A 22,029-nucleotide genomic window follows, 5' to 3' on the forward strand; every position below is an offset into this window, starting at 1 on the left:
TCCCATCTTAGGATGTCGCGCCCAACGATATGTGGTTGTGGAGGTTATCCAATAGGTTCAGTGGGAGGTGTATCCCCTCGCTATCATCATTTCTGGGCCTGTCCGGTGGCACAGGCAATAGCAGACCAACTTACTCTTTCAATAGGATTGCCAGTCTCAAGGGAGCAACTTTGGCTTATCCAAGCCCCACAATCAGTGCAACAATGTGTTTGGGATGTTGTGGCTCTTGCTGCGGTGTCAGCCATGGAGCATGGGAGACGTTATATGGCTGCAAACATGAAAACCAACCCGGCACTGTTACCTGGTCCTTCCCTTACGGAAGAAGCAATTTGTCGAGTTATTGTTGATTTTTGGGGCCGCATTCAGGGTTTCGCAGCTTTAGGAATTCCACGAAAAGGTTGGGAATCCGTTGGCGCACATCACCCCTTTTTGAGGATTATATCTGGCAAATTGATTTGTTCGCGAGAGCGGTTACCGATGAGAGGTTAATTATCTGAGATGATAATCTTTTGGTATATTAGTCTCTACTGCAGTGCACGGCCAGCTGGCCCGATGGCTCTACTCTTCGGGAGTCTGGAGCCCACTGTAACAACCACACACACATTTCGTGACAAGTGAAAGAGCTGTACAGCTCGTGTACGTAACCATATGGTCGTATGCTCTCCGTGCCTCACAACTACCCTTTCTTATATGTCAACGACGCAGGCAAGGTTGTTTGCCGTTTACCGATGTACAATGATGGGGTCTGAGGGCTCACGTCGGAGCCTCATGCCTTCTGTATGAGCGTACTAACGTAACTGAGGTCTTGTGTCCCGTGAAGTTAGTACGGCCTGACCGAGTTCTTTTTGAAATAGGACCACAGTGTTGTGCGGGAGGCGTTCCTAGAGGGCGCTGCACTCGACCCGTTCGGGGTCCACTGTAACAATCGCATTCTCTTTGTCCCTGGCATCACAAACACAGCGTTGCTGAGATCTTTGAAGGTTAAAGAGTGCCTCCAAGTCCGATTTCAGCCGAATTTTTTTAGCTTCCTTTTATAAATTGATGAACAGCAACCTTAAACTCGCTGAGCCCGACCCGATCCCGAGCCTCCATGTGGTAATAGCTTGCACTCGACCATTACATCTCAGCCCATACACTTCCATACGAATCAGCTTTGAGACAAATGTAGCTCCCACCGTCAACGCAACTGCAGTATCGGGCTTAATAGTAGTGGTTGGAGGTGCGTGACCTCATACCTGTAGAACTACACCATACGAGCCGAAGGCCCAAGGGCAATACCTAAACACCTAAAAGAAGGAAACACTGCACTATCAGCCCAGGCTAGCGCCGAATGTTAAAATCAGCAAAGCGCCGGACCCCCGCCGGGTCAAGGGATAATTGAGTTGCCGAAAGCCCACATATGCTCCAACATCCACGTCGCCAGACGTGCTGGCTCCCTTAAGACGAGAATCCACACCTTGAACAGCGATACATACAGCTCACCCAGAAGTTCGAGAGGCTCTGTATGCGATGTCTTGGCCGCCACCAGTATCGAGCTTGGTCGCACCGCCAAAGCGACCCTGTCCCACGCACCGATGGGCTGCTGGGTTCTTACGGCTTCGTTACCCTCCGCCTGGGACGCGTGTTAGATCACCCATGGTTGCGCGGCCGCAGACGCATACGCCGAAGGATTACTTTCAGGGCATGCCAAGTGCAGCACGTGCTTCTTGCACGGGCTACTTCAAAACACCGCGCACCGCGCACCATGCCACACACGCACCATGCCACACACGCACCATGCCACACACGCACTGAGTTTAGCTTAAAGATTTATGTTTTTATGGTCTTTTAACCCACTTGCCAATCTCCCTTGCTGATCTCCAAGGGGTGGTGGTTGTACATTATTTTAAACTTGCGGCGACTGCCTTGCTTCCAACCAGTGCTATCTACACAGCAGGCGACAATTATGGGTACCCAGACATATCGCCTAATCAGGCCAGATGATTTTGCCTCGAAGGGCGACGACAGTAGAAGGGGAGCGGCAGACGGAGCGCGTTTTAAAGATTGACGCGGTTATTGCTTTAAGACCTATTCAGGAAACTGGCGTCTAAATGACTGGGAAAAGTAAATACTTTAATTCCTTGCTAAGGCAGGCTACGACCACAACACACATGTATGCGTGCCAGATAAGTGGCGTCGAGCATTATGCAGCTAGAGCGCGGTGTCGGTTTCCGCTCTTGTCATTGCGGCGATTGACGGCGGCGTGCATGGCCCTGCGACATCGTCCAGTTCTGAAGCATCGCCCAGTTGTCCAGGCGACCGTGTGCGCAATGTCGACAGATCGCCAACATCGTTGATCGTGAAGAACGAAGTTGGGCCAAAAAACGTCTCAGCTTCTGTCACGTTCCTCGAAGCTGACGAAGTTGATGCGAATAGTCTCAACACTATACGGAGGTGCAAGCTCGACACTACTGCATGACCTCACGCATGCCTTGGACGCATGCCCAGCTGCCGGAATTGGCTAATCGACTTGTAACTTTGCGCGGTGCTGCATGCGCACGCTTTAAGCACCATGCTGGGTGCATTACCCTTGCTTCTGGCCTGTGGACACCCTGTTGCGGGCTCACCTTGAGGCAGTCCGTAGCAAGCCACCTTATGGCAAGCGCCCGCCGCTATATATTATGCACCATGCAACTGGATCAAGCTCGCGGCAGCTTCAGGGCCACCCGAATATCGGCCAAACACATGCTATGCACGTACAGAGCTGGAGGTAATTTTGCTAAATCCCTGAGGAAAAGGATCTTTATCATAGCAAAATTCCTAAACATCGCAAGGATTGTAATGCTAACGCATGTCCAGGGTTCTGTCGTGAGCTTGCAACTGGTTTTCGGCTTGCTTGACGACGTTGCGTGACTATGGACCGCAGCCGCCACTGGCTGCCCGCCGTTTGGTCACCTGAACCACCCTCCAAACGCAGGCGCAATTTACCGTTTTGTCATCAAATCAACGCGTTTAATTGTACGTAATCTATCTAAATCCTGTAACAAGTACTTAGGATCCAGTCCTTGCCGTCCCACGCGAAGTGGCCAGACAGATCGCCTGTAGCGCGGCAAAAACGAGACGGACAACGCAGTGGCGCAATAATCCACCGAGAATATCAAGCTTAAAGATATCGTTGTGAGGTAGTAAACTAAGGAGGCCCGTGTTTATAGTTGTTCATGCATCCCTACACATCCCTTGACTCCCAATACTTCAGGCACGCGTAACCATGCAACACAGCGTCGTGATTTGGAAACTTCTTTTCACGCAGATGAAAAAACGTAGAGTGGCCATTAACATACGGCTGTTGCAAGAAGTCAGGATCAGTCGAGCGAAGATTCTTAAACCGTCGCGTGCGTGTGTCCTTGTGCGGGCTGCAGCATGTCGCTCGTCGACATGCAGCGAATTGGGACGGTTGCTATGTTGTTTCCTCATCTCCATTTCAACGCTGCCTTGGATTTGAAAATAATGTCTATTATTCTTTGGGTCGCAGGTAATGCATGCGGCAGACGGCGGGAAGCCATACACTATCAGCCATACACTATCAGCACGAAATCTTCACGCCCGAAGTTCACGTGAGACATCAACGAGGTGCAGCTTTGATGGTTACCTCTAAGTGGCGCAGTGACCTGGGGGGGTTCCCTGGGGTCGATGATGTCCGTCTGCTTGCCTAGCTACCTGGCTGCGTACCTAACATATCTTTCTGCGGACCGGAAAGAACGATTACATTATTTCATAAGGCACACTAATGTAACGCCTACCCTTCGCTCGCTGGACTGCTATCGAGTCAAATCCACATTCTAGAGGTGCCGAGACTGGGCGAAGTAGGAACGGTGACTGACGGCGCGGGAAAGAGTGGCAAAGTCGCTGCGTACGCATCTGTCCCGCCCAGACCTTTGTTTCAAGTTTGATGTTCAAACTTGGACCCTAGATGCCATATCATATAGAATTGCTTATAATACAAAGTTATCACGCTGGCATTGGTAAACTTGCCTGTGTGGTCTACCTGGTCTTTTTCGTAATCGGCTGTTTCGATGGCCCGATTAGCCGGGAGCCAGCTACACCATTCATCTGCCACGCTTGCTACTGCGAGTAATTTGTAACAAACAAATTCCCGGCAGATACTTCTGTGCGGCTCCATACCCAGCCGCTGCCACCAGCGTTGGCACCGGCGGAGTGAGCTGAAATAAAACCGTAGGAGATTGAATGTTATTTCCACATTGGTATATTGGAAGTCTTCTCATGCATAATTCTTATTACACATTGTGACAGCTTGCTTGTGCAACCCATATATAGCAGCTTGAAGTGCTTTTAAGCGAAGTCGACCGCCATTGTTGTAAACGAACAGACCCGCCGCGGCGCGTGGCGGCAGCGCCCCCTTTTCCTGCGCCGCTTCGGAGCATCCTACACTTGCTCGGGCTTCAGGTAGATAATAAACTCAGGACTTTTATAACTCCTGGTGACAGTTGAGCAAAATCCCTGGGACAGAAAATGAGCCCCGACTTGCTTCATTCGGCATTTCAGTCGGGCGTTACATATGTAGATCGGATTGTTGCTGTTTGAGGAGCCAGAAAATTTCCGTGTGTAGAAACATAAAAGAATAGAGCCGCCCGCGCAGCTGCGGATCAGTATTAGTACCAATGCTTAAAGAGAAGATGAAACGCCGAAACCAGCGCCGGTGTCACGACTAAACGATTTTTTTCGACTTCGGGCGACCCCCCACGGACGTGCAGCGCGCAACAGTGCCAGGCCATTCTTCATCCCTCTGCTTATATATCTTTTTTTCACATGGAAAATATGAATCTAATATTGGCAAGGCCGCCAAAAGTACAGAAACTGCAGAGGCCATGCGTCATGACTGGAGTAAAGCCGAGGTGCGGCTTCTGGGAAGGTGCAAATAAAACTGACTGACTCTGCAGCTACCGAGAGATTTTATCCACAGCTATTCACACCATTCGTTAGGAATCTTCCACTTGTAATTCAGGTAGCTGCGACGACGGGTTCAATTCGGTGTGTGCAGGATGTATTTATTATGCAGCGTCATGTACGGTCCTGTACATTAACCCATGACCATCCGCGAAATCGTTTTTAAGGGGTTCAGCTTATCATGGCACAACTGGGCGATCAATCTAATCCGATGGCCACGCTGCCAATATCACTGAGCCCATTAATCGGATTGATCATGGGTTTGCTCATGGGATTGCTCATGGGCCTCGCTTACTTATACCGTGCGTATCTGAACAACAGCAACCAGCAGCAGGCGGGGGCTTCACCCTTTACCTCCAGTAGTAGACCATGTTGCAAGAATCTTTTAGGTATACACATACGGACGGACATGCAGTAGGTTGCTACATCTGGTTGGCATAAAGCTTAGTGTATGTAGTAGCCATGGGCCCACTTCATGTGTCAAAGATAAGAGATGAGCATGCGGAGGGGTTTTGCTTCATTTCCACCACGATCGTCAGTGCACAACCCGGCTTGCGTAAACTTCAACTTCCGTTACTTCTTGTTACTATGCATAGAAGACAGTTACGAAGACGGAGTGCACGCGGTCATGCATTAGCTGCTGCGAGCTGCGAGCTGCTCGGATACACGGGTGTAATAGCAGCGCCGGATCTGAATTGCTGCGTAAGCGTGGGTATTATTATTATTATTATTATTATTATTATTATTATTATTATTATTACTACTACTACTATTATTACTATTATTATTATTACTATTATTATTATTATTATTATTATTATTATTATTGTTGTTGTTGTTGTTGTTTCGGGCCGGCATGTATACATTGCTTACGAGGTGTCGTTGGCAATGAACAGCCATGTTTCGGTTGCAACTACACAGCCACGCGCGCCCTTTCCATGCTTCTGACCAGCCACCGTCTGTTATTGTCCTGTGTGCATTGCCTGTGTGTATTTTTTACATATCGATCCGGGCCTGACATTGGCCAGGGACACCTAAACGTACCCCAACGGAAACGACCGCCGAAGCACTTCCCTCCCTTGTGGGGGAAGAGGGGCGTGAGGGGCCTCTATCCCCTCCTGCCCTCCTGGACTGAGGGCGTGCAACCCGCGTTTTCCCCTTTTTGTATGACTGTGTGTGCGTCTGTGTGTATGTCTGTGTCTGTGTTTGTGTGTGTTACATGGTCGTGGGGGTGCGTACCCCGTACCAGCAAACCGCGCAATATGAGCCGAGGTCTCAAGGGCTGTCAGATCGCCTATAAGCACCATCCTACCTCGCACTTCAGACAAAGCAAGTGATAAAGGAGACTAACGATCAAAGGGAATGATAGAGTTGCGGTGGGACCACATACGTTCCAACATCTCCTCCAGACGCTAAGGTTCCCACTTCACAGCGTCCTTCATATGCTCAAAGCGTGGGAAGTGTGTTGTTTGTGTGAAGGTTACAAGTATCTGACCGGGCCTGGCGTGTCTGTATATGTGCGTGTGTGTTACATGGTTGGGTTTGCGTCACCCCATACCCATAAAACTACCATACAAGCCGAAAACCCAAGGGCAATATGTATCTGTATGTGTTTGTCTGTATGTGTTGTCTGTATGTGTCTGTCTCTATGTGTGTGTCTGTATGTGTGTGCCTGTACGTGTGTCTACATGCGTACGTGCCTGTATGTCGGGGTTGTATTCACCACCCTGCAGGAAGTACGTAGTAGAAGCTAAGGGCTTGCCTATCAGATCATCATAAGCCTTATCAATTGCCGGCCCCCGCGCGAGATGCCGGTGGTGATACACGCAGTGCCACGTGGTATACCCGTACAAGCAACCTAGCCATGCTGGGTGTTGACGCCGCCGAGACGGTGTATGCAAACCCCCCGGCGAGTTGCACGTTGCACATACACTGCTTCGTGCGGATGTAGCCATATGGATTAAGAACACAAGCCTTCATAATCTGATGGCCCCCGCCTAAGGACTATGCTATCGTAATGCTTGGATGCGTCCTGTCAGCGTACTACTGGTCGCCGTTTCAAGGTCAGGTGATACGTAGAACGCTAGCAGACACCACCCTGCAGAAAGAGTCACACACGCTGTGCAGTTTATCAAGGGGTATTAGCTGCGCCACCAAGGGATGCTGTATTTGTAAAAAAGCTTTCTTGGCTTCGGGACAACCGCCGGGGGCGCTAGTCCGGCATCTTAAGTGACTGCTACACACCCACACCCACACCCTGAGACCGTTGCGCAACATCTGAGGCGAAGCAATGGAAGTGTCAATCGCCAAGCGAGGCGCAAAGAATGCGCAGGGAAAAGCATCTGAGGCAACGAGATAAAGGAGTCTGCTACCACGATATGATGACATGCATGCGTCGTGTACGAGATACCCGCACCGCCCAGGAAGCTGAACTGTGTATGCGAGAACTGATGGCCTACAACAATCGCCGTAACGAATATATCGTGAAGTGCATTTCAAGATTAATATGAGAGGAACTGTAAAGAGGCTCTAAATTTTCGCACCCACGCGTGGCAAGTGCCGCGCAGCTACAGGTTTAGCTAGTACATCCGAAGCTGCAAGCTACCGGTGTCATGTGATACTGGATAACAGCACAATAGTTCAACATCTACTGCTTCCAACGTTACTCCTTTATCATAATGTTTACGTAGTAGTTGATATTCACAATTTACGAAAGGCATATCAGTTGCAGTTGCAAGGCTTTTGTCCAACGCATGACATGTATTACGCGTAACTGATATTATCAAGCCTTACTTAGGATAATAGAGCATATTTACCTCCCTCCCAATCATCCATCTCTGACCGGCGGCACCAATGGCATGATAAGAGAGGAAGCAGCTACCAACACGGACATTTGGACCGTTGCAGCTACATCATATATATTATCTTTAGGTAACTACTTAGGAATGGTGGCGTAGCCAGTGAAGCACGTAATTTTCAAGGACGGCCCGAGCAACGTCTCTATGAAACTTCTTTTGTGTTTCATCTGCTGTGCAGTGGCCTCACCGCTCATCCAGGAGCTTATAAACAGGAGCTAACAAACGTTATTTATCAATGGCTCCTCAATCAGTACCACCATTTTTCAGCTACGGTGTGGCTGTTGGGCGTACACCATTTGAGCTGGGACACAACCTCAACTTTTCGATCAATCGGCCGCTTCATCATAGATTCCAAAGTGAGTTAAACTGTGGGAATGGGGAAGATTTTAAGATGGCGCTTGAATCCGATTGGGGCTGTTGTCCTTCCTAGGAAGGGGCAAACGCAGTTAATAATACCCATTTCTCTGAGCTTCATGGTGTTGCTTTTCTTTGTAAAACAAAGTGCCCAGAAATTGGTTAAGCTAGGGTAGTTTGGGAAGCTGCTACTGGTTGCTTTCTTTAGTATGGCTCATTATTTTCTATAATACATGTATCGGTTATGCTTTACGAGCATGGTTTGGAAAGAGTATATTGTTTCGTTAAAAAGCATTATTGATATCCAAATGTTCGCAGCCTGAGAAGCCGGTGGAGCAACGTTGCTTTGTAATGTATAATATATTCAGCGATATTTTATTTTTATGGAAGAGAGATGTTCTCACGCCGTCGTTATACCGCACGACGTTCTCGGCATGCGGTTGCGCGGGAGTCGGTTCCGCGAGAACGGCATGTTTCTAAAGGGATGATGAACAGTGCCATGTGCTGCACAAGTCAATCCCGTCATACATCGAAATAAAGCCCTTCGCTGTGCAGTCAGAGCGATCCCGGATGGACACTCCATGCGCCGTTTCGGGTTCAACTATTCCATATTGCAGTCACAACAGGCAACCAGCGAAATTTCTATCCATATGTGCACACCTGTTTTGAAGCACATGTATAATAAATGTGGGTGTTGCATAATCTACCTTGCTTGTCGAACCCCTGCTGAAAAACGTTCTTACTACTTCAGCAATGAAGTCAGGCTCCTTGTTTGCGGTTTAATGCTACAGAAACGAGCAAGCCTGCAGAGACTTCAACTGTCCTCTGGCCGCTGAGCTCAAGCGAGGTGAGAACCGTCACGATCCTTAGTTTGCTGAGTTTTGTGACAAGTAACGCGGTGTGGAGTCCTGTTCCCAGCATCACTCCTGCCCACGGTATCATCAACGGGCCCATGCAACATTGGCACACGCCGCGCGCTATCACTGGGGGCTTTCTATGTAACATCAAGCCTCCGCAAACGTGTAGAATTGAAAAATACGCCTGCGTATTTTTTATCATGGCTTTCCTTCGGGATGGCGAGCATACAAGCCTAAGGGGCTGGCTGGGCGCGGTGCTATTTGTCGAATTGCCTACTCTAGACTGGGCCTCTTGCCGATACGAAGATAATTATTAGCGACTCGACTCAGCTCTCGATTCAGCTCTCGATATAAAGCAGTTTATGCCTTGCTTTGCGGCCCTGCATAAGCTTCAGCGGATGCAGAATGGTGATAAGGACAGGTGGTCTTGGTGCGCACAACTACCTAAGGAGGGCGTTTCGTGCCGCCAATCCGCTTTTCCACTGACCGCAAATCGAATTTGCTCAGCCCATCCTCCCTCCCTATCGTGCTCGGGGCTACAGATGATGTCTAGCGTTGCGTACGGCGACCACCCTGCTCGCAACACAGCTCGAGCTCGACGTGAGGTGCGGGAGAAACGCCGTCGCTTGGGCACACCCGCGGCGCTTCAGGCCTGCGAGACGGCAGCTGTTCCGAACGACAGCTGCCAACCCAGTACGGCACCGCAGCACATGATAAAGCGAGAGCCAGACAGCAGTGGCGAAATGGGGACGTATTCCAAGTTCTCGTACAGCACCACAGTTTCAGCACCTGGCCCACCGGGAGGACAGGAGCAGGATGCCGCCACAGCGCTGGCACGCCTTCGATCTCAAACGGAGCGTAGCCCCCAAGTTTATGAAGAGCAACAGCACCGGCAGCAGAACCTGCAGCGGCAGCAACAGCTGCAAAACCTGCTCGGCGTGACGCGGATTGGTGAGCAGCAAGCGGCAAGTTACAGACGGCCGGACATCACCCCAGCTATATCCACCAGAACCTGGATGCCGTCATTTTCCGCCTCCTTGCCACCACCTATCTCCGGTGACGCACAAACCCGGGCCCAAATTTACCCTCTGCCTGGATTCGCTGCACACACTAGCGGTGGCAGCAACTCGTCAATGCCGTGGAGTACCAGTGCGAAGACCATCACGACTGGGGCTGGAGGCGGCGCTTGGGCTGCGACCGTCCCGGGGATCGTTACAACCGGGGTGGTGACCAGCAAGGGCCCCTCCATTTGCAGCCCTGCGGTTGTCAGCGGCGTGCCCGGTAGCGGCCCGTCTAGTGTCACTGGTGCAGTCGTGGTGACTGGCTGCTGCCCCAACACGGAGCACAAGCGCAAGAGGAGTGCTTCCATTGCACCTGACTGCCCCGATGCCTCCCTGCCACGCGTCGCGCCGCCATCATCTATCCTCACGGGGCCTTCTGTATTGTCTTCACCGCCAACAACAAGGACAACAACAGCCGCTTCCTCTTCGTCGTCATTCGCGGCAGCAGTGACCGCAGCTCCGAGCAGCCCCACCGTCAACCGCACCTCGGCACCGGCATCGGCTGCTTCATTTCCCGCCAGTCCGTCGTCTATCGCGACGAAACAGCCGCCAGCTTCAGCCCCTCGCGTCGAAATGACCCACTTGTCCACCGCCCTGGTCTCACAGCGCATGCACTTGACTGGTAGCGAACAGACAATCTACCCCGCACATGAGACGCCCTCATTGGAGGATGCCTCAGCGCCCTCCACACCCCCTCGCAGTCCCGGTGAGAAGGTAGTGCCACTGGTGGTGTCGCACCAACCAACCCGGGCGGCTGGCAGCCATCCAGTGGCATTGACAGCCAGTTCCAGCGATCTCGCAGTGCCTTCATCCGCGCAGCAGCTAGTAGGGTTCCAGATGGTGGGTATGGAGCTGTCGAAGGGGTCCCATACATACAGGGGCATTTCCATTCCGCCGGCTGGCAACCCTGCTGCCGGCGGTGTAACCAAGGGCCAGATCGTTCATGTAGTCCTGCGTCTGTCACCGTTGGGCCACAGCAGCTTGCAGCAAGTGCCTCCCGGGGCACTAGCCCCATCGCATGCAGCACTGCAACAGCTACAGGCGGATGCGGCGGCATGGGTGCCGGCCGTGGACGAGCAACTGTGCGCCGAGCCCTGCCGCACAGTGGAGCAGGACCTGTACCATGCAAGGCAGTGCCCCGAGGCGTGGTGCGGAGGCATGGATGTGGACGTCTATGCACCCGAGGTGCCGCAGCAGCAGCAGCCGCAGTCGGAACACGGGCAGCAGCACCAGCAGGAGTGGCAGCTACAGCCGCAGGAACAGCAACAGAAACGGGAACAGGAGTGGCAGCTGCAGGAGGAGCGGGCGGGGGAGCGGCAGGAGCGGGAAGTGACTGCTGTCGAGCCGGCTTCGGAGCTGCTAAATGAGCCGAGCATGCTGCCATCATCTTGGTCCTCGGAAGGCCAACAGTCGTCCAGTGTAGCACACGGGGTAGGTGACGCGCTGGCGGGCGGGGCAACACACACCTGCGGTATAAAAGAGTGCGCGGGGCGCCGCCTGGTCGCCAGGTGCCTGGTGCCCCTGTGTCACGTGCAGCTTCTTAGACATAAACCATGCATAAACCATTTTAGGCGATCGAGGGGCATTCTTAGGGCTACACATTTACAGCGTTGCCCTCATAAGGTTTTACGTCATGCCATAATGGACACTCATTCGTTCCCTTCTGTGCCCATCTTGTCGTGTTTCGTACATGCGGTCTTCTATGCCGCGGTACAGTGGCTGCAGCCGAGCACTGCATCGGAGCTCGCGCTGCCGGCACTTGACCGCTTGCTGTCCGCCGCCGCAGCGGCAGCCGCTGCCGCCACCGATGTTGCCGAGCCGTACACGTCCTCCAACTCCCCGCCGCTGCCGTCCTTGGTGGTACCGCGGCCGGAGCCGGACGCCTATTTCGAGCCAGATGGTACATTACTGAAAGGTCAGCGTGGCGCGTGGCTAGATTCATGCCTCACTGTCCATGCCACACTGTCTATGCCGCACTGTCACGATGATCAACCAGGAGGCTTCCTGGTTATCGATTTTATTGCCGCAGCGTGTTAACATTGCGGCTTCTCGTTTGGGAAACCGCTTAACAACGCTGCATGAAGGCTTGCGCTGAAGACCCCTAAGTCCCCAGCCTGAAACGCCAATCTTCCGACCCGGGTTAACTGTCTTCCGCTACGACGCCATTCCTAACTGCGCTCTGACGCCCATCCCTCCCTTCTGTGCAACTCCGCAGGTGGCGCACTACAGGCCGCTTGCAACCTCATCCGCCTGGCCAAGCTGCTTCGCGGGGGTTTCTCAATCAGCCTGCCGTGGTGCGAACTGGAAGAAGCCACCGACAAGAACTCCGTCCGCGCCCCCTGTGCTGGCGCTGCTTCCGTCGGTGGTGGCAGCAGCAGCGGTATCGGCATGGGTGTCGGCGGCAAGCTGGGAACCGGAGCCATTGGCCTCGTGCCTCAGCCCTTCGTAGCCGCGAGCGCAGCTTCTGGTCGCCGCTCAGTGCCGCTCGCTAACGTGCTGAAGGCTTTAGCGGACTTTGGCGGCGCAGCTCGCGCCTTGCAACGGGCTGAAGCCCGCAGCGCCATCGCTGCCGCCGCCGCTTCATCACCAGCACTCTCGTCAGCAGGACAGGCAGCGCTGTGTGCAGCGGAGTACAAGGCGCTGTGGCCCCTGATGAGGCGGGGCCGCCGGTGTGCGGAGGCGGTGATGGCACGAGTGGAGCGGTGAGAAGAGAAGGAGGAAGGGAAGGAGGAGGAGGAGGGGACGCTGGGGCGCCATGGCTTTAGCAGCAGTTGTACGTAGCAGGGAACGAGCTCGGCCTCGTGGCGAGATGGGCTCCATGCATTGCGCGTGTGCGCGGCCTTCGTAAATGTATTTTGTGCAACTAAACTGACATGTTTCACTTCCCGCACATGCATGGCGGCGTAACGGATCTGGATCTGACTCATCGCGTGTTCGGGGCGTTTACCCCCCCCCCCCTTTGCTTCCCTGTTGCTTATGCTGATGCTGAACTTCTCTGGTCATTGCCGCTTGTGGTCTTTGCAGAGTCCTCACGGGGGGGGGAGATGTGGTTGGGCCTGCGTCCTCGAGCCCTACGGCTTCCACCCACTCGGCGTGATGACCTCTGGCCTCCAGACCAACACACAAAGCTCCAGTATGGGAAAACGACTGGGGGCGACCCAATGGACGCTAAATGTAATGCTACGCACGTACGTAAGGGCGGCTGAGAGGATGGTCCGTTAGCCCGATCCAGCCGCACGGCGCTGGCATGCCACCACCGGGATGCCACCACTACACTACTACACTACTGGTATCGGGCGCGCATCCTTTGAAGGTGTCGCCATTAATCCAGTCACCAGCCAGCCCGGCAGGAAGGCGCTCGTAAGGCAGGGCTGCCTACAGCACAACGTGGATGGGTTTCCCTCCCCACCGGCTATGTCACTGCCAGTACACTGCTGTTTTGTTGCTGGTTTGCATGGGGGAGTAAGTGAGTCCGAGCGGCGAAAGTCTTGCTTCTTGAGTGGCTGCAGGCCCGCCGGGCATGCCATCGTTGGCATCCAAGGGTTCTGGCTGGAGATGCGCAGCTGCCCCACTTGATGTAAACCTGACTAGGCGGAGAGAGCAGCGCGCAGGCAAAGAACTCGACTGCCTGCCTGACTACCGGCATAAAGGCCGGCAGGCAAGCAGGATACAGAACCCGCAAATTAAACCCCTCAACTGACTTGGCAAAGAAAGGGGACATTTCATCCAGTCGAAGCGACAAACATTAATTATGCGTAATGGAGTAAATGCGTTTTGTCGTAGCGGTAGAGTACCGTTCATGTACGAGTACGGATTTGAGAGGTACGACATTCTTGCGCGAGTGGAGAGCGATGACGAGCAGGCTGGTTATGTAGGTGTATGTCTGTATGCACTCGATCAGATGTGTATATTTCATCTTGTGCGCCACCCTTGAAAGCGCTGGAATGAACCTCATGCTGCTGCTGTTGTTGTTGCTGCTGCTGCTGCTGCTGCTGCTGCTGTTGGCGCAATGCCTTGCTGCTGTTACTGCTTCTTTATTGTTTGTAGCCCGATTTAGGCGGGGAAACAAAACTGGTGGAAACGTGGACTCCGTGAGACATAGATAGCGCACATGACACGTCTGAGGGCACAGGAGGAGAGAAATAGTTCTAGCTTCGTGTTCACGCGATTACTCAGAACACGTGCAATTGCCGGGTCTTTAGCTGCTTAAGCTAGCACAAGAAGGCGGATGGATTGATACATTGGCTCGGCTTAAGCTCACAAGGTTTTGTGCTGCTGTGGAAAGCCGGGTAGTGCAAGTGAATGGGCACCTATAGGAGTTCGGGGCCTCGTGCAGCCCTGTGCTGCGCGGAGCTGGGCGCTCGCTTGATTAGCTGCGAGACATCTTATTTTAGTTACCCATACCAACACCACATTAAAGACCAATATTAACGGTTGTTCGCATCCTTATCCTCACCATCACTTTTGCCATGAGTTGCGTTGGTCGCACACACCCCGGGTTGTGCAAGCAAGGTCGAGATAGCACAGGAAGTGCGGCATTATCCTGCTGCCCCTGTACATGTCCATGCATGCGCCTGGCACAACCAATCGTGGATGGAATGGCAGCAGCCTCATAAGCTCATATCTATCGCTGGTAATCAGCGGACTCACATAGAGAACGTAGAGAGCGAGTCCACCGGCGCCCATGCCGCTGCAGTGTAACGGGGGACGTGGGTCCTGCTGCTGCTGCTACTGCTGCTGCTGCTGCTGCTGCTGGCTGACTCTTGGACGGTTTATCTCGGGGTGGCCTTGGCTACATATGTAAATGTATTTTTTGGTTGACTTTGCTTCTTACCTTGATTCCTCGTTTTGCAACAAATGAGGGTTTATTTAAGTGGCGGCTAAGAGGGCAGGAGGGGATGTGTAGCAGGTTGTCGCGGGCAGGGCGGCGGGCGCGGCGAGCTCTGTGTGAAAATGAACACCGCAGTACGCCGTCACGCCGCTTTTGCGAGGCATTCATTCGATCAGCAACGTAGCTCGATAGATTAAAAGTTTCAGATGCGTTCTTTTGTGTTCGTCGTTCGTCGAGGGTGCCTGGTTGGTGGCGTTGGTTCTTCTTGCGGAATAAAGCAAGTGGTTTGGGGGCTCCTGGCGCAAAATGGCTTCTGCGGTGCTGTGTTGCATGTGCTACCGTAGGCACGGTACTGCATAGTCGCGTACGGCATTGCAGTGTGCGAATGCAAGCAAGGATTTGTGGTTTCGCCTGGCTGTCTAGGCAGCCAAAAGAGGCAAGCAGGCTGATGAGGACCCTCCGATTCGGAATCGCAAGGAAGTCCTGGTCATCCAAGGACTGTCCCATCCGCCTTCCCGTTCTTTATGCGGCGTCTATGGTGATGTTGAAGCTAGGGTTGCGGTCTCGTGGATAGTGCGGATAGTGCGGGCTCTTGGAGGTGGGGAACAGTGCAGGTGTCAGCTTGCGTTTGGCTTGTATTGCTTGGCGATTCCGGATGTCGAGACCGGTGTTTACAAGCTTGTTTACATGCATGCTTGTTTTGGAGGCGAAACGTATATCGTACATTGGACCATGACTGCTTTAACTTGTAAGCAAAAAATATAAGCAACACATTTATGGCATGTTGTCCATATTTCGTCCTCCGTTGCTGAGGTAGGCTGGAAACAGGGGGAAAAGGTGTTGCGTACGGCACGCTGCAGTCCAATGCCCGCATACATCAAATTGATGTTAGCTTAGGGTAATGGTTTTAGGGTTTATTTGCGTCAGTAATCCCATCCATTAAAATTATACCAGTTTCCCAAGCAAAGAGATGTATTCAGTGCGATCAGCAAGATGATGCCTGTAAGAACTTGATCTAGCTTCCACCCTGCTATTCATTTTGCTAGAGTAGTTACGTTTGCAAGGGAAGTCCAGCCTTCAGACGACCCTTGCAATCGTACATAACCGCAATTGAGGCGTACAGAAGGCGTCGATAATCCAAACCGTGCATCGGAATGATACATGTGAATACTTTGGAACGGTATTTAGAGTGCCTTTGTGGATTCACATCCCCAGGGTCAGGTCAAGCTCAACTTGACAAGTCCCTTTGCCAACTAATAGCTAGGACTCCCTTCATAACATGTATGCAGTACATGTAGCAAGGTATAAAGTTTCAAACCTTGCGCATCTATGTCTTCCCAAAAGAGTAGAGTACTCATAAACGTCAACTGGGAAATTCCTCTGCTTACGCATTTGAAATACAAAAACGTACAAATCAAACCGTATTATTATCAATATCACCGATAACTTTGGATAGTAATCCTTGACTCCACTGCAGCAAACCTTGCCAACAAGCCCACGAGAACCAGCTGCAGATATGGCAGACCGCTTGCGGCGTCAGCCGATTCGGTACCTGTTGTTCGCGCTTATCGCCAGGCAAGGCCTCCATCGCATGTCCGCCCAAGCAGTAGTAAGGCAGGATGACGCTCACACGGCGCCCCGGGTGATGCCCACAGCCCGAAAACGCTCCTCCCGCAGCCGCCCAATCCCTGGATACTCCGTTCCTCCCCACACACAGCCACACAGCCACACATTATAACCCTTCCCCCACTCCCCTGGCCCCCTCCCCTTCCCAGCACCACCACTGCGCATGCGGTTCCCTGGTTGCTGCTACTGCTGCCGCTGCTGCTGCCGCTGCTGCTCTTGTTGTTACTGTTGCTTCTGCTACTGTTGTTGCTACTGCAACTACAGCCCGGGTCCACGTCCTGTGTACGTGTGTACCTCCTATGTCGACTCGTCTTGTCTTGTCCTACATTCAACACACGCACACTCCCAAACTATCTTAGTAATATTGGACCAACTCAACACACATACATGCAGACTGACAAACATGCAGACAGACAGACACGCGCACAGGCCACGTAGTCACGGCAAGAACACGAGCTCCTCCATGCAGAGCCACCAGCGTTGAGGCCGCTGCAGCACATGACGGCAGCAGCAGCAGCAGCAGCAGTAACGCACCTCAGCAGTAGCAGCTGCACTAGGAGCAACAAGAGGAAGGGAACTAAGCGGGACACGAGGCATCTCCCGGACCTCAGGGGGGGCAGCAGTGCCAGGCCCCCGCTCGACCCGCGTACCGCTCACCCCTCCGAACCGGGCCCCACTCTACCGCCCTAAACCAGTGCCGCGCAATACCCCCCCCCGACCCCCCTTCCACTCCCTCCAAACCCCTCCCGGTCCCCACCCCCTCCACTCCCTCCATTGCAGCTTCGTGATCTGGTACATCCACTTCTCCCGCAACTCCCGAACAGTCCCCGAGCCCGACATCAACCCCCGGGGGCTGCTACATCCGGAGGCGGGGTCCGGCCTGCACATTCTGGTTACGGGGGGAGCGGGTACGTGCGTGTGTGTGTTCATGTACGTGTTTGTGTATTTGCCTGTATGTGTATTAGATTATGTCTGACAGAGAAACATATGACGCTGGCCAGAAGCAGCTAGCTAACCGTTTGACAGCCCTAACTGGGCGCCCTAACTGAAATCCCCCCACACAGCCCCCATGGCACCGGACACACAACCGTAAAAACCTTATTCACGTGTCCGTTCCTCTCCTCTCGTCTAGACGTGTACGAGAAAGTATTACAAACCACAAGTCCGGGTTCAAATCCGCCTGCCGGCCTCTCGGGCGTTTGAGAGGTGGTGAAATGGGAGGTGGCCCCCCATCTTATGGACGGTGTAGGACGTGACAAAATCAACTTGCGAGCTGACCAGGAACTAAGTTGATGCGCCGTTGATCCGCTAGATTTGGTTGGATGCTGGTGGTGAGTTGCCAAACTCAAAGAGTACACGCTAAAGTCGGATGGGGTGAATGGATTAGGGTGCCCCTCTAGCAGGAGAGGAGGACGTGTACGAGAAAGTATTACAAAGAACAAGGCATTCAAACAGCTCATAAAGGGCCGAGCCGTCCGGCTCCGAAGATTATGGGGAGCCGCCCATCCAGGGGAACCCACTGAGGAAACCCTAAAACCCTAAAACCCTAGAACCCCAACCGGGGTGTTCGGGTTTCATTCCCTTATGAAACCCCAACTTCCCCCCTCCTACCCCTTCCTTCCCTCCGAAACCCCCCGTGCGTGTCTATCCCCTCACGGCTCTTCACGTTCCGTCCTGACCGGTCCCCCAGGTTTTATCGGTTCTCATGCCGTGATGGTTCTCGCGGGGGCGGGTCACGCGGTCACGGTGCTCGACAACTTGTCCCGGGGTAACGCGGGGGCGCTTAGGGCGCTGAGGGTGAGTGGGAAGTGGAGGCTGCCGAAGGGGGTGGGGGGGGGAGATGATGATGATGATGATGGCGAGGCAAGAAGGCAAAACATCAATATTGTCCAGAGCAACAACATGCATGTTCGTACCGTATGTGCCATGTGTGCTTCCTTTCTGAGGCTTCTGAGCGGGGCCCTCCCAAAGACTTGCCGTACTCCCTTTTTTTGTTCATTTCCCCTTCCCCCCGTCCCCCCCTCCCCACTTTCCCCCAAACCGGTGCACACATACACGTGCACGTATACATACATACGTACATGCATACGTTACCCATGCACACACTCATCCCCAACAGGATATGATTCCAGCTCGTAGATTCCGGTGAGGTCCTTTGGGGGCTGTGCGTGTGTGTATGCATGTATGTATGTATGCATGTATGTATGTATGTTTGAATATGCCCCGGGGTGCTCCGGAGGGGGAGGGGAAGGGAGGGGAGGGGGAAACGCAAAGATGGTGGGATTGAAATACCCAACTGATAATATGTTGTTGATCCACAGTCGAACAAGAAGAGACCCTATTTCCCCCCCCTCTCCTCGCCTTCCTTCCCCCCTTCGCCGCAGCTTCCTGCGTGTAGACCTGGGGGATCGAGCCACCTTGTGTTCGGCCCTGGCCACCTCAAGCCCCCCCCTGGACCTGGTGATGCACTTCGCGGCGGTGGCGTACGTGGGTGGGTAAGGGGTGGGGGAGTAATGGGGGAGTGGGGGGGAATGGGGGTACTTCGTAACCCCTCCGTCACGCCTCCTCCCCCCTCTCCTAATGGAATCCCCTGCGGCCTGTGAGGTGTTTATTTTTTAGCCGGTACGGCATGTCAGTACGACATCTGCCTGGATCTATTACAGGCGTCTGACTGAATTGGCCAGTAAACGAAAAAATCACTCAAAGCTTCTGTATATGCGTGTGTTTCTACATGCTTATGTATGTATGTATGTATGTATGTATGTATGTATGTATGTATGTATGTATGTATGTATGTATGTATGTATGTATGTATGTATGTTGCCGGTAACCGTTGATGCCCCCCAAAATGGGACAACCAAACGGCAGGCGAGTCCATGAGGGACCCGCTGCAGTACTACAAGAACGTTACTGTTAATACCGTTAACTTATTGGACTGCATGGCGGCCAACGGAATTAAAAAGGTGAGGCAATGGCTGGGCCGGGGCCTCCGGCGCCGCAGTCAACCACCAACGGTGGCTGTACTAACGAACTGTTGAAATCCAATCCTGTCTATCCGGAACCTTGTACGGCAGCTCGTCTATTCAAGCACCTGCGCGGTGTACGGCAACCCGGAGAAGCTGCCTGTTACGGAGCAGACGCCGCCCGTGCCCATCAACCCGTACGGCCAGTCCAAGCTCATGGCGGAGGAGGTACGGCACGTACCACTCGTAATGTACGGCAACTAAGAAAAGCGCGAAGGAAAAGGGAACAACGCAGCCCCTATCCGCTGCCCGCCGAAGCTTTATCTATATATGTTTTCCGCACCCGCGAAGGTCATCCGGTGGTTCGCCCGCGCCCAGCCCGACTTCAAGGCCATCATCCTGCGGTACTTCAATGTGTACGGCAGCGACCCGCTCGGCCGATTGGGTGAGTGAGCGAGTGAGTGAGTGAGTGAGTCATGGGGAAAAACACACGGCACGCTGTCTCCCGCATGCACCCCCAGGAGTGGCGGCGTCTCACCTCCCCGCCCCAACCCACCCTACCCAACCCTCCCACCTCCTCGCCCTACACACCCCCTAATGCGCTCTCAGCTATATGGCGAAAGATATTGCTGTGGTAGCACTTACATACATACCAGATACAATCACACTTTACACAACTACCCGTTCCCCTTGGAGCTCCGGCAGCTGCGGCTGCAGCTGCTACTGCTACTGCTTGGGACGTGCCGACTGCGCAGCGCAGTGCTGTGCTCCATTCGGCTTCTCCAAATGCTCCCCCATACAAATACAGATATACGGACATACACAGCCCGCCCTCTCTCCCCTGGGCCCCCTCCCCCCCCCCCCCCGGTCAAAGGCGAGTACCCGCGTCCCGAGCTCCGGAGCCAGTCCCGTATCAGCGGCGCCTGCATGGATGCCGCTCTGGGGCTGGTGGGACACCTGACGGTGAAGGGCACCCGGCATCCGACTGAGGATGGAACATGTGAGAGCCGTACGGGTGTACGGACGTGTCCATATGCTGCAACTGCTGCTACGCAGCATATGCTACGCAGCATATGCTACGCAGCAGTTTATAGTGTGTGTATGTATGTATGTATGTATGCAAATATGTATGTGGTTTTGTGTATGTTACACCTCCCCTGTGTGCTGTAAATGGTGCCGTACAGGTGTGCGCGATTACATCCATGTAATGGACCTGATCTCGGCGCACGAGGTGGCAATGCGGCACCTGGCTAACCCACCCCCGCTCTACAACATCGGCACGGGGAAGGGCGTGTCGGTCAAACAGTTTGTGGAAGCATGCCGCCGGGTGACGCAGCGCGACATTACGGTAGGCTCTCCAGCGGCTGGAGAGAAATAAAATTCCAGTACGGTGTACGGCAGAGGGCTGAGTAAGCCTGGTGGGAAGACGGGGTCTGGCGCATCAGGGCGTATCCGTGCTGACGGGCAGTTGGATGGGTGCGCGGGGTTGTGTAGATGTTTGTGTATGTATGTGTATATACTGCATATCATTGAAGGAGCAGCAGCAGCCGCAGCTGACCATTCGTGTCCGCTCCCGGCCGCCGGGGGGTAAGTGATTTCGGGATCTGTAACCCCAAGACCAGCTCGACCGCTCTACAGCCCATACTCCCCTCCCCTCGACTTCCTCCCCCACCCGGGGTCCACCACTCTTTCCTTCCCCCCTCCCCCCGGACCCCCAAACCCTGGCATGCTGGACGACGGACACCCCAATCACCCCCCCCTCCGCAGGTGGTCTATCAGGAGGAGGCTCGGCCCGGGGACTACGCAGCCGTCTGGTCGGATGTGTCCAAGATCAACCGGGAGCTGGGCTGGAGGTGCGGGGACGTGGGTGTGTGTGGGGGCGGGGGGGGATTGGAAAGGATGAAGAGAGGCTGGCTTGGTGTTGCTCCTGATGTTGCTGCTGCCGCCGCCGCGGCCGCGTGTTGCTGCTGTTGCATTTCCCCGCGCTGGCATTGCCGCCTCAGGCACAAGCCTTTCCTTACCGCAGGAGGGGACCCTACCTTTCTTTTCTGACTGGCCATTGCGCCCGCGCCTTTTCCCTCGCCTCCGTTCCCCGCCCCCAAAGTTTCCCCCGACTCCCCAAACACATACCCAGCATCCACCCCTCACTCCTCCCAGTTCTCCTCAGCTCCCCGCCCCCACCACATACATACACACACGCTCACACTCACGCCCCCTCAGGGCCAACTACACGGACATAGAGGAGGGGCTGCGACACGCCTGGCAGTGGCGCGTCAAACACCCTCACGGGTACGCACAATAATCCCCGGGGGGCTTCCCGGCGCCCGCAATGAAGACCTCGCACAGCAACCCTCGACGCGAGGGGGGCCGAGCGAGGGGGCGGCGGATTTGGCTTCCACCACACGACCGCAACCGCAACCGATGTTGAGATCTGTTCGCTTCATTACTCCAAAATTTCAAATCCATCGTACAACGTTGGGGGGTCCATTCATGTTCATGTAACAAGGCCCCAGGAAGGTCTGAGGAACGGGGGAC

General features: G+C 53.9%; 2 protein-coding genes across 2 annotated transcripts; both read left to right on the forward strand.

Annotated features, from left to right (window-relative positions):
* Positions 1-4,815: 4,815 nt before the first annotated feature.
* On the forward strand, positions 4,816-13,171 carry VOLCADRAFT_87342 (uncharacterized protein; the record flags this gene model as incomplete). Its single annotated transcript, XM_002947032.1, has 7 exons — positions 4,816-4,892; positions 7,981-8,158; positions 9,556-9,618; positions 9,664-11,505; positions 11,791-11,989; positions 12,290-12,776; positions 13,099-13,171. 7 exons carry the CDS (start codon positions 4,816-4,818, stop codon positions 13,169-13,171), a joined length of 2,919 nt encoding a protein of 972 aa, XP_002947078.1.
* A 654-nt stretch (positions 13,172-13,825) lies between these two features.
* VOLCADRAFT_87343 (uncharacterized protein) lies at positions 13,826-21,796 on the forward strand (the record flags this gene model as incomplete). The annotated part of the gene is made up of 12 exons (XM_002947033.1): positions 13,826-13,896; positions 17,312-17,439; positions 18,222-18,328; positions 18,651-18,676; positions 18,916-19,022; positions 19,400-19,494; positions 19,606-19,722; positions 19,873-19,939; positions 20,369-20,494; positions 20,679-20,842; positions 21,262-21,347; positions 21,715-21,796. The coding sequence occupies 12 exons, from the start codon at positions 13,826-13,828 to the stop codon at positions 21,794-21,796; spliced, it is 1,176 nt and encodes a 391-aa protein (XP_002947079.1).
* Positions 21,797-22,029: the final 233 nt, after the last annotated feature.

Source organism: Volvox carteri, assembly GCF_000143455.1.
Source record: "Volvox carteri f. nagariensis unplaced genomic scaffold VOLCAscaffold_5, whole genome shotgun sequence".
Taxonomy (NCBI): domain Eukaryota; kingdom Viridiplantae; phylum Chlorophyta; class Chlorophyceae; order Chlamydomonadales; family Volvocaceae; genus Volvox; species Volvox carteri.